General features: G+C 35.8%; 1 protein-coding gene across 1 annotated transcript in view; it reads right to left on the reverse strand.

Moving 5' to 3' along the window:
• LOC136032005 (DNA polymerase epsilon catalytic subunit A-like) overlaps window positions 1-12,369 on the reverse strand; it is a 118,551-nt gene that overhangs the window by 29,424 nt on the left and 76,758 nt on the right. Inside the window, 4 exon segments of the mRNA XM_065712072.1 lie at window positions 1,985-2,313; window positions 3,859-4,103; window positions 5,457-5,664; window positions 9,961-10,164. Coding sequence (XP_065568144.1) covers window positions 1,985-2,313; window positions 3,859-4,103; window positions 5,457-5,664; window positions 9,961-10,164 — 986 coding nt within the window.

Here is a 12,369-nt window from a genome sequence, read left to right on the forward strand (position 1 = left end):
ACGATCTGGTCGGGATTTGAAATAAGAGCTCTTAGACATGAATTCTTTCTAAAAATCAAATTTCATTAAGATCCGATCATCTATTCGTAAGATAAAAATACCCCAATTTTCACGTTTTCCAAGAATTCCAGTTTCCCCCTACAACTCCCCCCAACGTCACAGGATCTGGTCGGAATTTAAAATAAGAACTTTAAAGCACAAGATCCTTCTAAATATCAAATTTCATTAAGATCTGATCACCCTTTCGTAAGTTACAAATACCTCAATTTTCAAAATTACCCCCCCCCCTCCAATTCCACGAAAGAGAGCAGATCCGGTCCGGTTATTTCAGTCACGTATCTTATACAGGTTTTTAATCTTCCCATCCAGTTTCATCCTAATCTCACCGCTTTAAGTATTTTCTAAGATTTCCGGTCCCCCCCAACTACCCCCCCAATTACGCTTGATCCGGTTGAGATTTAAAATAAGAGATCTGAGTTACGAAGTCCTTCTAAATATGAAGTTTCATGAAGATCCGATCAGTCCTTCGTAAGTTAAAAATACGTCATTTTTTCTTATTTTTCAGAATTAACCCCCCCCCCCCAAATAGATTGGATCCATTCCAATTATGTAAATCACGTATGTAAGACTTCTGCTTATTTTTCCCACCAATTTTCATCCCGATCCCTCCAATCTAAGCGTTTTCCATGATTTTAGGTTCCCCACCCCAAACTTCCCCCAACGTCACCAGATCCAGTCAGGATTTCAAATAAGAGCTTTGAGGCACGATATCCTTCTAAATATCAAATTTCATTGAGATCCGATAACCCGTTCGTAAGTTAAAAATACCTCATTTTTTCTAATTTTTCAGAATAAACCCCTACCCCAACTACCCCAAAGAGAGCGGATCCGTTCCGGTTATGTCAATCATGTATCTAGGACTCGCGATTATTTTTTCCACCAAGTTTCATCTCGATCCCTCCACTCTAAGTGTTTTTCAAGTTTCAGGTTTCCCCCTCCCAACCCCCCCCCCCCCCAATGTCACCAGATCTGGTTGGGTTTAAAATAAGAGCTCTGAGCCACGATATCCTTCTAAATATCAAATTTCATTGAGATCCGATCACCTGTTCGTAAGATAAAATACCTCATTTTTTCTAATTTTTCAGAGATAACCCCCCCCCCCCCAACCACCTCAAAGAGAGCGGATCCGTTCCGTTTATGTCAATCATGTATCTAGCACTCGTGTTTATTTTTCCCGCCAAGTTTCATCCCGATCCCTCCACTCTAAGTGTTTTCCAAGTTTTACGCCCCTCCCAACTCCCCCCCCAATGTCACCAGATCCGGTCGGGATTTAAAAAAGAGCTCTAAGACACGATATCCTTCTAAATATCAAATTTCATTGAGATCCGATCACCCGTTCGTAAGTTAAAATACCTCATTTTTTCTAATTTTTCAGAATTACCCCCCCCCCCCCCCAACAACCCCAAAGAGAGCGGATCCGTTCCGATTATGTCAATCATGTATCTAGGACTTGTGCTTATTTTTCCCATCAAGTTTCATCCCGATCTCTCCACTCTAAGTGTTTTCCAAGTTTTAGGTTTCCCCCCTCCAACTCCCCCCCAATGTCATCAGATCCGGTCGGGATTTAAAATAAGAGCTCTGAGACACACTATCATTCCAAAGATCAAATTTCATTAAGATCCCATCACCCATTCATAAGTTAAAAATACTTCATTTTTTCTATTTTTTCCGAATTAACCAGCCCCCCACTCCCCCCCCCCCCCCCAGATGGTCAAATTGGAAAAAAATATTTCTAATTTAAGCTGGTCCCGTCCCTGATACGCATGCCAAATTTCATCGTCCTAGCTTACCTGGAAGTGCCTAAAGTAGCAAAACCGGGACCGACAGACCGACAGACAGAGAGACCGACAGAATTGGCGATTGCTATATGTCACTTGGTTAATAGCAAGTACCATAAAAAAATAAAGAGAAACAATCCACTTACTTGGAAAATCTCTCTTCTTCATACATATTTCCAAGATTTGGCATTTGATTATTTCTGACCGTGTCTAATACAAAAAATACCGCTTTTTGAGTTACAGTAAAAAACAAAGCAAACAACTGTTTATTTCCAGATTTGTGATGATAGAAGTATATCTGTTTTAGATTATTTCCCCAATTTTCTAAGTAGGAATACTGGGCTACACTCCTGAAGACTAACTGGTTCAAAGCAAACGTATCCGTGTCTGGTTTGGCAGCTAATAAACGGGCAGCATCCTTGTCCACCGTACATACACAACCAAGATTCACCAAAGCACGGAATTCTAGTGGGACCTGTAATAACAGAAAAATAGAAGAATACTAGAAAATAGAGGATTTTTATTTTTCAGAAGAACATATGTCATTCTAGCATACTTTAAAACCAAGAAGCTCTATAAAACCCAAACATTTAAGACCCTCATTTACAAAGAGATTTGTATGAAAAAAAAACTTGTGATAGAAATCCGTAATTTTCGATTTAAATCTTTTTTTAAAACCTTCATTGACACTTATACGTTTTTTTGTTTTTTTTCATTTTTCTAGCAGTAATGACATGGCAAAGCTAAATAGATAAAAAAATATTTTAAATTTATTTTCTGATAAAAAAAAATATTTACTACATACTTAACTGTTTATTAAAATAATGTGAATTAAACCATTGCTGAACTTCCAGACAATGTTTAGCAGCAAGTCACGCAATAGCATTACGAGAAAAAAGTTGTATATAGACCTAAATAGGACAACTATAAATAGTACGTTTAGGGACCCAATTTATAAGCTCTTTATACCTAGAACGAAAAAGATCAAGAAGATATATTACTCGTTGAAATTTAATGCACCGCTCATTCGGCGGAAAAAAGTCTAGGATCTTTTAGAGTTTGTTTACGAGTTTGAGCATACCAACGAAACATTCAGATTGAATATGAGGGAATCTATTTAAATGCAGTTTAATAAGGACCAAGAGCATAGCTAGAACATTTCCGGGAGGGGGGAGTACAACTAGGAGTTTCATTTTTACCCATATTTAATGAAAGTATTTCTCATTTTCCTCTTCTGATATATTTCACAAATTTCTTTACAATTCCCTACGAGGGGGAAGGGGAACCATCAGCTATAAAGAGTCTAAGCGGTCCCAAGCTAATTTATAAGAAAAGTAAGTCATTTTGAGATTATTTTCTTCCTAAAAATTATTTCTCCCAAACGAAGAGAGTTTAAAATTCTTATTACCAATTTCTGATACAAACATTTCAAGAAAATGTCGTTTATATACACGCCATCGATTTTCCTATAGGCTAACATGATCGATTTGCGTAAAGCCGTCTAAAATGAGAAAGGAGGTTAATTTACTAGATTGAATCTTCGATCTATTTTTAGATGATTTATAACAACAAAGCCAAAATCAAGAAGATCCATTAGAATTTAAGGTCATCGAAAATCCTAATACCAAAATAAATCAAGTTTTGAGCCATACGAGTTCCACTTTACTACATCGCATGGATAATAATGGCAAAAATTGTGTTTCTGACAAGGATAAACGAATCAGAACATTTAGCGATTTCACCGACGTCACCAATCAATATAGCATTAATGATGGCTACATATAATTTATGTAGCTAAGAACCTTTTTTTTTTTTTTTGTACGGGGGACAAAATACGTTTGATTTTAGACACCAATTTAGTTTTCTTTTTTCAAGAACAGATAATACTTAACAAAAAAATTCACGTTTTTCTTTTTTAATCATAATTCTTCAATGCGTAAACCAAGAAATTTACATGCTAAATCTGTCAAAAAGCAAATTAAAAATACTCAAATTGAACAGAAAGGAACACATATTTTACCTGAGTTTCATAAATCCCTTCAATGTCAGGTGTTGAAAGTTCTGCATTAATAGAAGAACTATGTTCTTGATAAATATCTTCTGGAACAGTATATTCATAGAGATTCATAACTGGATGAGCTCTGGGCAGAATTTTATTTGACTTCTTCCATAGGAGTCCTTCAGCTTCTGGAACTGTCTTCGGAGAACGCTGATTGATATAGAACACACGCGGGACCGTTAATTTGAGTTGATGAAGCTCATTACCTATTAAAAAAAAGTCCAAGAAAAGGAAGCATTATGGAGTTACATCCAACTATTAAACATTTTATTAATTACTAGGGTGCAGGGCCATATTCAGGATTTTTGTATGGGGAGGGATCATCTTTTTAGGCACGGCAGAATAGAAAAAACTTGAAGAAAAGACAGAACAAAATTCTTTTATATGCATTTTTGTTACGTTTTTTGAGTCGGAAAACATTTCAGAGACAACCATTTAAGGTTCAACCCCCCTCCCCTTCCCTACTGGATTCAGCCTTGCTAAGGTGATACAGAGAAATTTCTACAAAAGACAAAACCCAACACTTAATAAAAATTGCCTCTAACCTGCATTAATAAGAAGCTGAGGCAGGGTCTACAGCAGTGGTTACCAACCGATTTTGGACCATGTCCCACCTAGGCATTTCTAAAATCCCCCCTTGCCCCCTCGTGATATTAAAATTTCGTTACCCAAAATTTTACGCGAATTCACCTAAGGAACCTTAAAAGGTCATTAACTTGGTATCTTTTTTCGATTCGACATAAAATTGAGCTTTGAATTTTGGAGCTCAATAAAATACGTGAAATTGAATTTTTATTCGTTTATGGCATTCTTTTAAACGTCCTTGTTATTTGAGATGAAAAATTCAGCGATCTTGGCTACAAGGAGGTTTGCCTTCCTGTAGTGTCCTGCTTGAAATTAGACTGTGGTGGCTTAGAATTCAGTACAATACCCTTCAGTGACTGATTCTCGGATTCAGAAGTAGGATCACGGGATTTAGGAGATCGACACAGATTCAATCTCGCCTATGTAAGTAAATCAAATATTTTAGGTTAGAAATTTGTTTTTCGCTTCCTGATTAATTCAAGTAACCACAATCACTTTTTAAAACACAATAACACGTATTTTGTTTCTCCCCCTCCCCCTTTCAGACAACCCACTCCCCAAGATTGTAAGCCCCTCTACCCGCGAAGCTCAGTATTCTTGTTAGTTTCTTGCAAATCAGGTTTATTTATGGATAATAAGAAACTAATTTTCTAGTATAAACTGGTTCTTGAGTAGAAGAAGTCTGCTATTTAAAATCAGGATATTTTTATACATTCTGTATATTGGTATGTCACTTTGGCCTTTTTTTTCTTTGATTTTGTATAGTGTACGTAAAATTTTAAAGTCAACAAGTTTAATTCTCTTTTACATAACAGTTAACGAAAAGTATTTTGAAGGAAAAAACTTAAATAAATAAACAAGACTATATCCTAAGAGTCAAAGTTTCAGAGTTATTTCTAGAAACCGTTTGAATAGTCTGCCGCGGATCACTAAGCAAGGTCCACAATAAAACAAAATAAACAAAATAAACTAACCAACTAAAGCCCATAGACGAAAAGTTCCAGAATTGTTTATAGAAGCAATCTGAATAATCTGCCAAGGATTACTCAGCAAGGTCCGCTGTGCTCTACGAAGGAAGCTACCAATTGTACCAGTATTCACCGTCCTAGGCACAGCACTTATTACGTCATCCTCTGTAGCTCGAAGAGAAGTAGCACTGCGTTCACTTGTCTTTTGAAGAGCCTAAAACAAAAAAAAAACGAACAATAAACAATCTTTGCTATAGAATCACGATAAAAGCTATACACCTAAAGAGTACCAATTAGCGGCAAAAACAAAAATACTAATACGTCCACAGATTTTTCTAGCTCTATCGTTTACTGTATTACGAGTTAACCATTACTTAGTTGTAAGAAGTAGTGCAATAAGAGCTTAAAATATCTACCAAAAAGCTAGGACCTAGTTGTATCTTTAGGTCGTCCACTCACATACCGAACTTACTCAGGGTGGTCCCAAGATTCTTGTCCTTAGGATATCTACCCGAAGAGAAAGTTATCGTTTGATTCTAGCCAAGCTTGGTGGGAAATGGGATCTAGTGTCCTTATTAAGATTTATGAGGATCAGAGCCTGGTCTAAATTGTATGGAGAAGGAAAAGGGCAGGTGGATTAAGTTTTTGTCACTGTGGCACATATCAGAAGGAGCTGCAAGTTCATAATCGAGCTTGATAAGAGTAAGAGTGAGTATCTTTATTGCATCATTTGGGATGTTACTTCTTTGTTTCGTCACCTATCCAGCCACTGCGAAGGAAGAGGTTCCTAAAGTTCTTATCATCGTACCTATCAGAGCCGGTGAGATTAAAAATTCTTTTCATCACGACATCTACCAGAAGATGTTGTCGAATCTTAACCAAAGCTGATTAGAGGTAACAGACTGTCCAGGTTATATTTTTCAGAGATCTGAAGACTAATTCAATCAATGTGGAAGGAAAGGAATAAAACATTTTACTCGTCAGAATTTTGGTTAAAAGGGGTTTCCAGATATAAAGCAAACTTAGTAAGGAATTGAATTTATTCCAGTTAGTTATGCCTTTTCGAAACCTGAGACCGAGAGGACCTCTCTGAGAATAGTACCTCAATTCTTGTCATTAATAAATCTTCCAGAAGGTTCTCGATCAATCTTGGTGGGAAGTAAGAGCTAGTGTTCCTATGCGCGCCTTTTGTGGAAAAAAAATGATGCAGAGGGAAGATGGAAGAGGTAGAGTGGGCCTGTAGTGATCCTAAAAGCAAATTTGGCAAAACCTTTAACAAAAGATTTTAAAAGATGTTCAAAACAACTAGAAATTAATTTCTTAACATAACTTTTAGTTTTATTTACTAATATTCCAAAATTTTCAGTCTCAAAAACAACTTGAAAAACTTCGTGTGCAATATACAAAGGTTAATTATTCGGCATCACACAGCAGTTTTTGCAGATTTCCCTGATTTATTATTAAAAAAAAAACTTTCCAAAAATATTCCTCAAAGTGAAGAACTGTACTAAAACTCAAAATGCAATTTATTCATACTGAAAGACACATGGAATAATACACTATACTAATCCCCTAAAGACTCCTTGGCCCACGAAACGAGCAGAAATAATCTCATACAATAAGCCAAATTTGAAACAAATAAATGGAACCTAAAACAAATGGAAATTAAACGAATAATCAATTCATGTTTATAATAAACAAAATTACTACGAATGAATAAATAAAATCTAATGCGAAGAGAATCTAACAGAAGTAGTAATTGGGCAACCACCCCTCAACCCCAAGAAAGACTTGAGCGCCATTTGCACACAAAACTAGAGCTTTTTTCTTACCAAATACAAACAAGAGCTATGAGCTCATACGGAAGAGCCAAGAGCCAAGAGCTCATATGGCATGAGATCTAGCAAAATTCTAAGAATCATTAGATTGGTTTAAAAGGAAAATCAGAGGCTTAATGCCGGTCGGGATTTAAAATAAGAGCTCTGAGACACAAGGTCCTTCTAAATATCAAAATTCATTAAGATCCGATCACCCACTCGTAAGTTAAAAATACCTCATTTTTTCTAATTTTTCTTCTCGTTTCACCCCCCCCCCCCTAGATGGTCGAATCGGGGAAAACAACTTCATCAAGTTAATTTGTGCAGGTCCCTGACACGCCTACCAATTTTCACGTCCTAGCACATCCAGAAGCACCAAACTCACCAAAGCACTGGACCCCCCTTAACTCCCCCAAAGAGAGCATATCTAGTCCGGTTACGTCAATTACGTATCTACGACATTTTCTTATTCTGTCCACCAAGTTTCATCCCGATCTCTCCAAGATTTCTGGTTTTCCCCTCCAACTCCCCCCAATGTCACCAGATCTGGTCGGGATTTAAAATAAGAGCTCTGAGACATGAGTTCCTTCTAAATATCAAATTTAATTAAGATCTGATCACCCATACTTAAGTTAAAAATACCTCAATTTTCTAATTTCCAATTAGAATTTCCGTTCCAATTATGCCAATCACGTATCTGGAACTTGTGCTTATTGTACCCATCTAGTTTCATCCCAATCTCTCCACTCTAAGTGTTTTCCAAGATTTCCGGTTTCCCAGATTTCTGTTTCCCCCTCCAGCCCCCCTCCATGTCCCCGGATCCGATCCGAAATCAAAATGGAGCATCTGAGACATGAGATCTTTCTATATATCAAATTTCATTAAGATCCGATCACCCATTCGTAAGATAAAGAAAACTCAATTTTCACGTTTTCCAGGAGTTATAGAAGTTATTGCTTTTATTTTTTTTTCAATGCAACAGCGAAAGCAAATCTCCTTGACCTTTTCGGTTCCGGTTCAATAGATTTATCTGACATATCAGGTGAACAGAGGTCAAAACTCTTAGGTGAATTAGATTTACTTTATTTAACCTCAGTAAATTATCATAAGTTGAATTCAATCCAAATTCACCCGTATCTCTGTTCATGGAATTATTCTTGAATACAATTTTTTTTTTTTTTAATTTCGATTGTTTCCTGAAAATTTGCTTTAAACCTTGGTCCCTAGAAATCAAAGAAACATTCTCAAACAAAGTAAAATGATTCGGATAATTGAAATATGTTCCGATAGAGCCGACGTGAAATCTTCAGGTTTCGAATTTTGTTTTAAGGATGATGAAATAGAATTACGAAGTTGTAGTAATCTCATTTTCAAATTCTGGTTAGTACGTCCCACATAAGAGCCTCCATAAGTACATGGGATTTTATAAGCCCCACTTTGCTTCTCTACGGAAGTTCGATTCTTTCCAGAATTAAAAAAAAAAACTAGCCAAAGTATTGCTACTTCTTAAAGCTACCTTTAAACCATTATTTTTTAAAATTCTTTTAAGTTCTTCACTCAGCCCTGGAACATATGGTAAAGAAAAAAAAAACATCTTTCTTTTCTGTCATTTCCAGGAATTCTTTAGAAGCTTCTCGAAATTTTTTCCTTCTTTTCGAAAGTCTGGTCAATTAACCAACCTGGGTAATGGTTACTTATTAAAATTTCTTTTAACAACAAAAATTCCTCCTCAATGAATCTTAGAGAGCAAATTCTAAAAATGTGGTCAGTTAAGGAAACCAATTTTTACTTGGCGAGCGTGACCGGAGAAGAACGACAAATATCTATTATTGTTAGTAGGTTTTCTGTAAATTTTGCAATCCAGACTATTTTCATTTAAAAAAAAGAACATCCAGAAAAGGAAGTTTCTTATCCTCTTCTAATTCTATTGTAAATTTTGAATCACCTCCCCAAAAATTATGATGTTCTAAAAAACCTTTTAATTCCTCCTCCCCATAATTCCATGCTGAAATTATGTCATCCATACATCTCCCCCAAAATTATATTTTCGTCATGGAAAGGAAGTGTGGTCTTCGAAATTACCTACTTCTAAATACGTTTGGTTGAGATCCAATTAACCTTTTTTTTAGATGCCTTCATGACAGGAATTTACTTATCCCTTATTTTCCCCTCCCCAAAAAGTTGGCGTCAGTTCCACAGCCCCAAAAGACATAACTAACTGACTCTTCAAACATATATTTTTACAAAATATGTTTGAGATCTTATCTGGTTTCGATCTTATCTGGTAGATTCACTGATGACATTGATTTAAGGAGGAAATGTATCCGGGCACCCAAGAGGCTACACAAGAATATTTATTCTTGCTTCCCTTAAAGGTTGATTGAGACTTGGTAACCCGGTCTGGTGGACGACATCCTTCCCCCATAGGTGTTGGAATGGGTTAAGACATAAAAAAAAAAAACAACTTGTCTTGACATTTGCTCTAGCTTCTCACAAGGATTAATAGAGAACCGGTAAGGTAAAAAGGAGTGAGAATCACAACACGAAAAAGTTCACTTTGGTTCACTATTTTTATACTTTACAGGGGACGAAAGATTCACTCGGACTAACATCAGAAACGAAGGCTTTCCCTTTCACCCTGTGCGCACATATAAGAAAATCACCTGATTAAAAAAAAGAAAAAAAAATCATACCTGAAACTTCCATTTCTTTTTATGGTAACGGAGCCAGGTTTGTAACGACTCTCTTGTTGATCCCATCTCTGGGATTGGTCCCAACACTTCTCTCCACGATTTTGACAGGTCGTAAGACTCTTCTTCAACAATGCGCTTTCGCTTATGCACTATGGCTTTTGTTATATTATCTTTCCTTAAATTTTGACCAATGTCTTCAATCTCCTTTAAATTCAAAAAGGACATAGAAAAAAAAATTGTAAAATGGGGCTACTTTAACAAGACCATATAGAGCTTAACCATGCACAGATTAAATTATAACATGAAGCAATTAGTTTCTGGTGAGTCAGTGGAGTCTATGGCTTTTTTATTGCATTCCGGGCTCATTTTTTCGCTATCCATATTTATTTTACGTTGTCTCTATGGACATATACTTTTATTCATATAACTAACAGGTGCGAGTTTCAGCACAATTTGCAAGTCTTAACTGGCGCTTTTTCTATACACGATATTTACCCCCCTCGCTAATAGAGGCTATTCTGATATGATGTAAAATAGTTGAATCACATAGAGTTTTACAGAAAGCCCAATTTAATGCTAGCACTAATAAATATAATTATAATTTGAACGCTATTCAAAAGTAAGAGACCATGTGTAACTTTGGGCATGAAGGGGAGGAGCTGTGTTTAGCTACCCAATCATATTAACCTTTTGCAACCTTATTTTCATCATCTATTTAATATCCTTCAGTCTACAAAAAGAATTATTATACAAAATATGCCACTTTCCAAAAAACACTAAAAAGCCTTTTCTATACCTGCTCTTTTTATATACTCTGAACAAAGTCGATTTAAATGTTCTCTGACTAATTGGAACTATAATCACGGACCATTCCAGGTCTCCCACTCAATTTAAAAAAAAAAAAGAATTTTATTAAGTTTTCAATGTGAAAATATCAGCCCTCAGTGAACAAATTATGAACCTAAATTATGGTTAGCGCAGTTTAGATGTATTTGATAGAAAAAACAGAATTCAGAGCTTTCATCACTGGTGCATGTAGTCTTTATTTTCCCGTATTATTTTTTTAACCTCACCTAAACAATTTGATATTCGCTAAAAAGTATGATTGGCAACAGTTACTTCTTTACTCCAAGACTTGGACGACTTCAACTCCTTGACTTAACGAGCTCAGCTTCTCTTACTGCCTCATCTCCTTCCTGTATTTTTTACTCAGAACTTCGATCATTCTTTGATCAAGGCTCCACAAAGTCTTCAAAATCTATAACCTTTTCAGCTTCCCATTAGCTCCTTCAAGATTTTTTTTTTTTTTTTTTTTTTACATTGCTTTTCTCTTTTTTTCACTTCTCTTGAACAAAAAGTTCTTTCAGGTGTTCAATAATCTCTTTTGGCCAATATCTTCTTACTTCCCTCCTCTTTTCTTACTTTCTGCAATTCAACTTTCCTTTCATACTCAGCTTCAGTCTACTTAGTACACTCAGTTTCAAGATACAGCTTATATCTCTAGCAAGCGTTGATTTGAAACAACTAAGATTTGACATGAAACCTAAGAACATCAGAAATTAGTAGTCAAGGATCGGGCATTTTCAATCTCATCGACACTACTCATAATCCATCCTGATAAAGAAAAATTTCGTTCTATGGCAGCGTCTCCATATCATTAGCGTACAGTAGCTTTCATCATCTTCAGGAGCAAGCAATATTTTACCGGCCCGTGATAGTTTTTCTGACTAAAAACAGAGTTAGAAGAAAACATGAATCTTTAATGAAACTCTGTCCTAGGCAACTTCGATTTCGACTGTGACAAGTTCCTTCCGTCAAGACCGACTCAGAAATCAACAAGAAGACATTTATGCAATAATTTTCTGGGTTTAATCTAGATCCCTTGTTTTTATCCCAGATAAAAAGGGGGAAAAGATCGTAGATACTTTTCGGACATACACTCTTTCTATAATTTCTACCCATTATGTAATAATAATATTTCGTTTTTCTATATACTCGGCATTTTTAATCTCCTCTTAAAGCAACGTCGAGAAAGAAGATCCGATATCAAATAGAAAGTCCTCAAAAAAAAAAAAAAAAAAAAAAAAAAAAAAAAAAAAAAAAAAAAAAAAAAAAAAAAAAAAAAAAAAAAAAAAAAAAAAAAAATGAGGATGATGCCTAGGCTGATACTTCACCTAGACTCATAGCTTTGAAAATATCAGCAATGCCACAGTAGGATACATCGCTCATATCACTTATGACATTATTATAGCCCAAAGAAGCTTAGCTTAAAAGGATCAAATCCTTTCTAGAGGCGAACTTTATTTCTGACTTGGGACGAGCAAAATGGGTGAAAGATTGGCTGGAACGGGTTCAGCCTAGCTCCAATATTCAAAACGAAACGTGGGATTATATAATCCCAGCCTCTAA

This window comes from Artemia franciscana, chromosome 10 (assembly GCF_032884065.1).
Source record: "Artemia franciscana chromosome 10, ASM3288406v1, whole genome shotgun sequence".
NCBI classification, from domain to species: Eukaryota; Metazoa; Arthropoda; class Branchiopoda; order Anostraca; family Artemiidae; genus Artemia; species Artemia franciscana.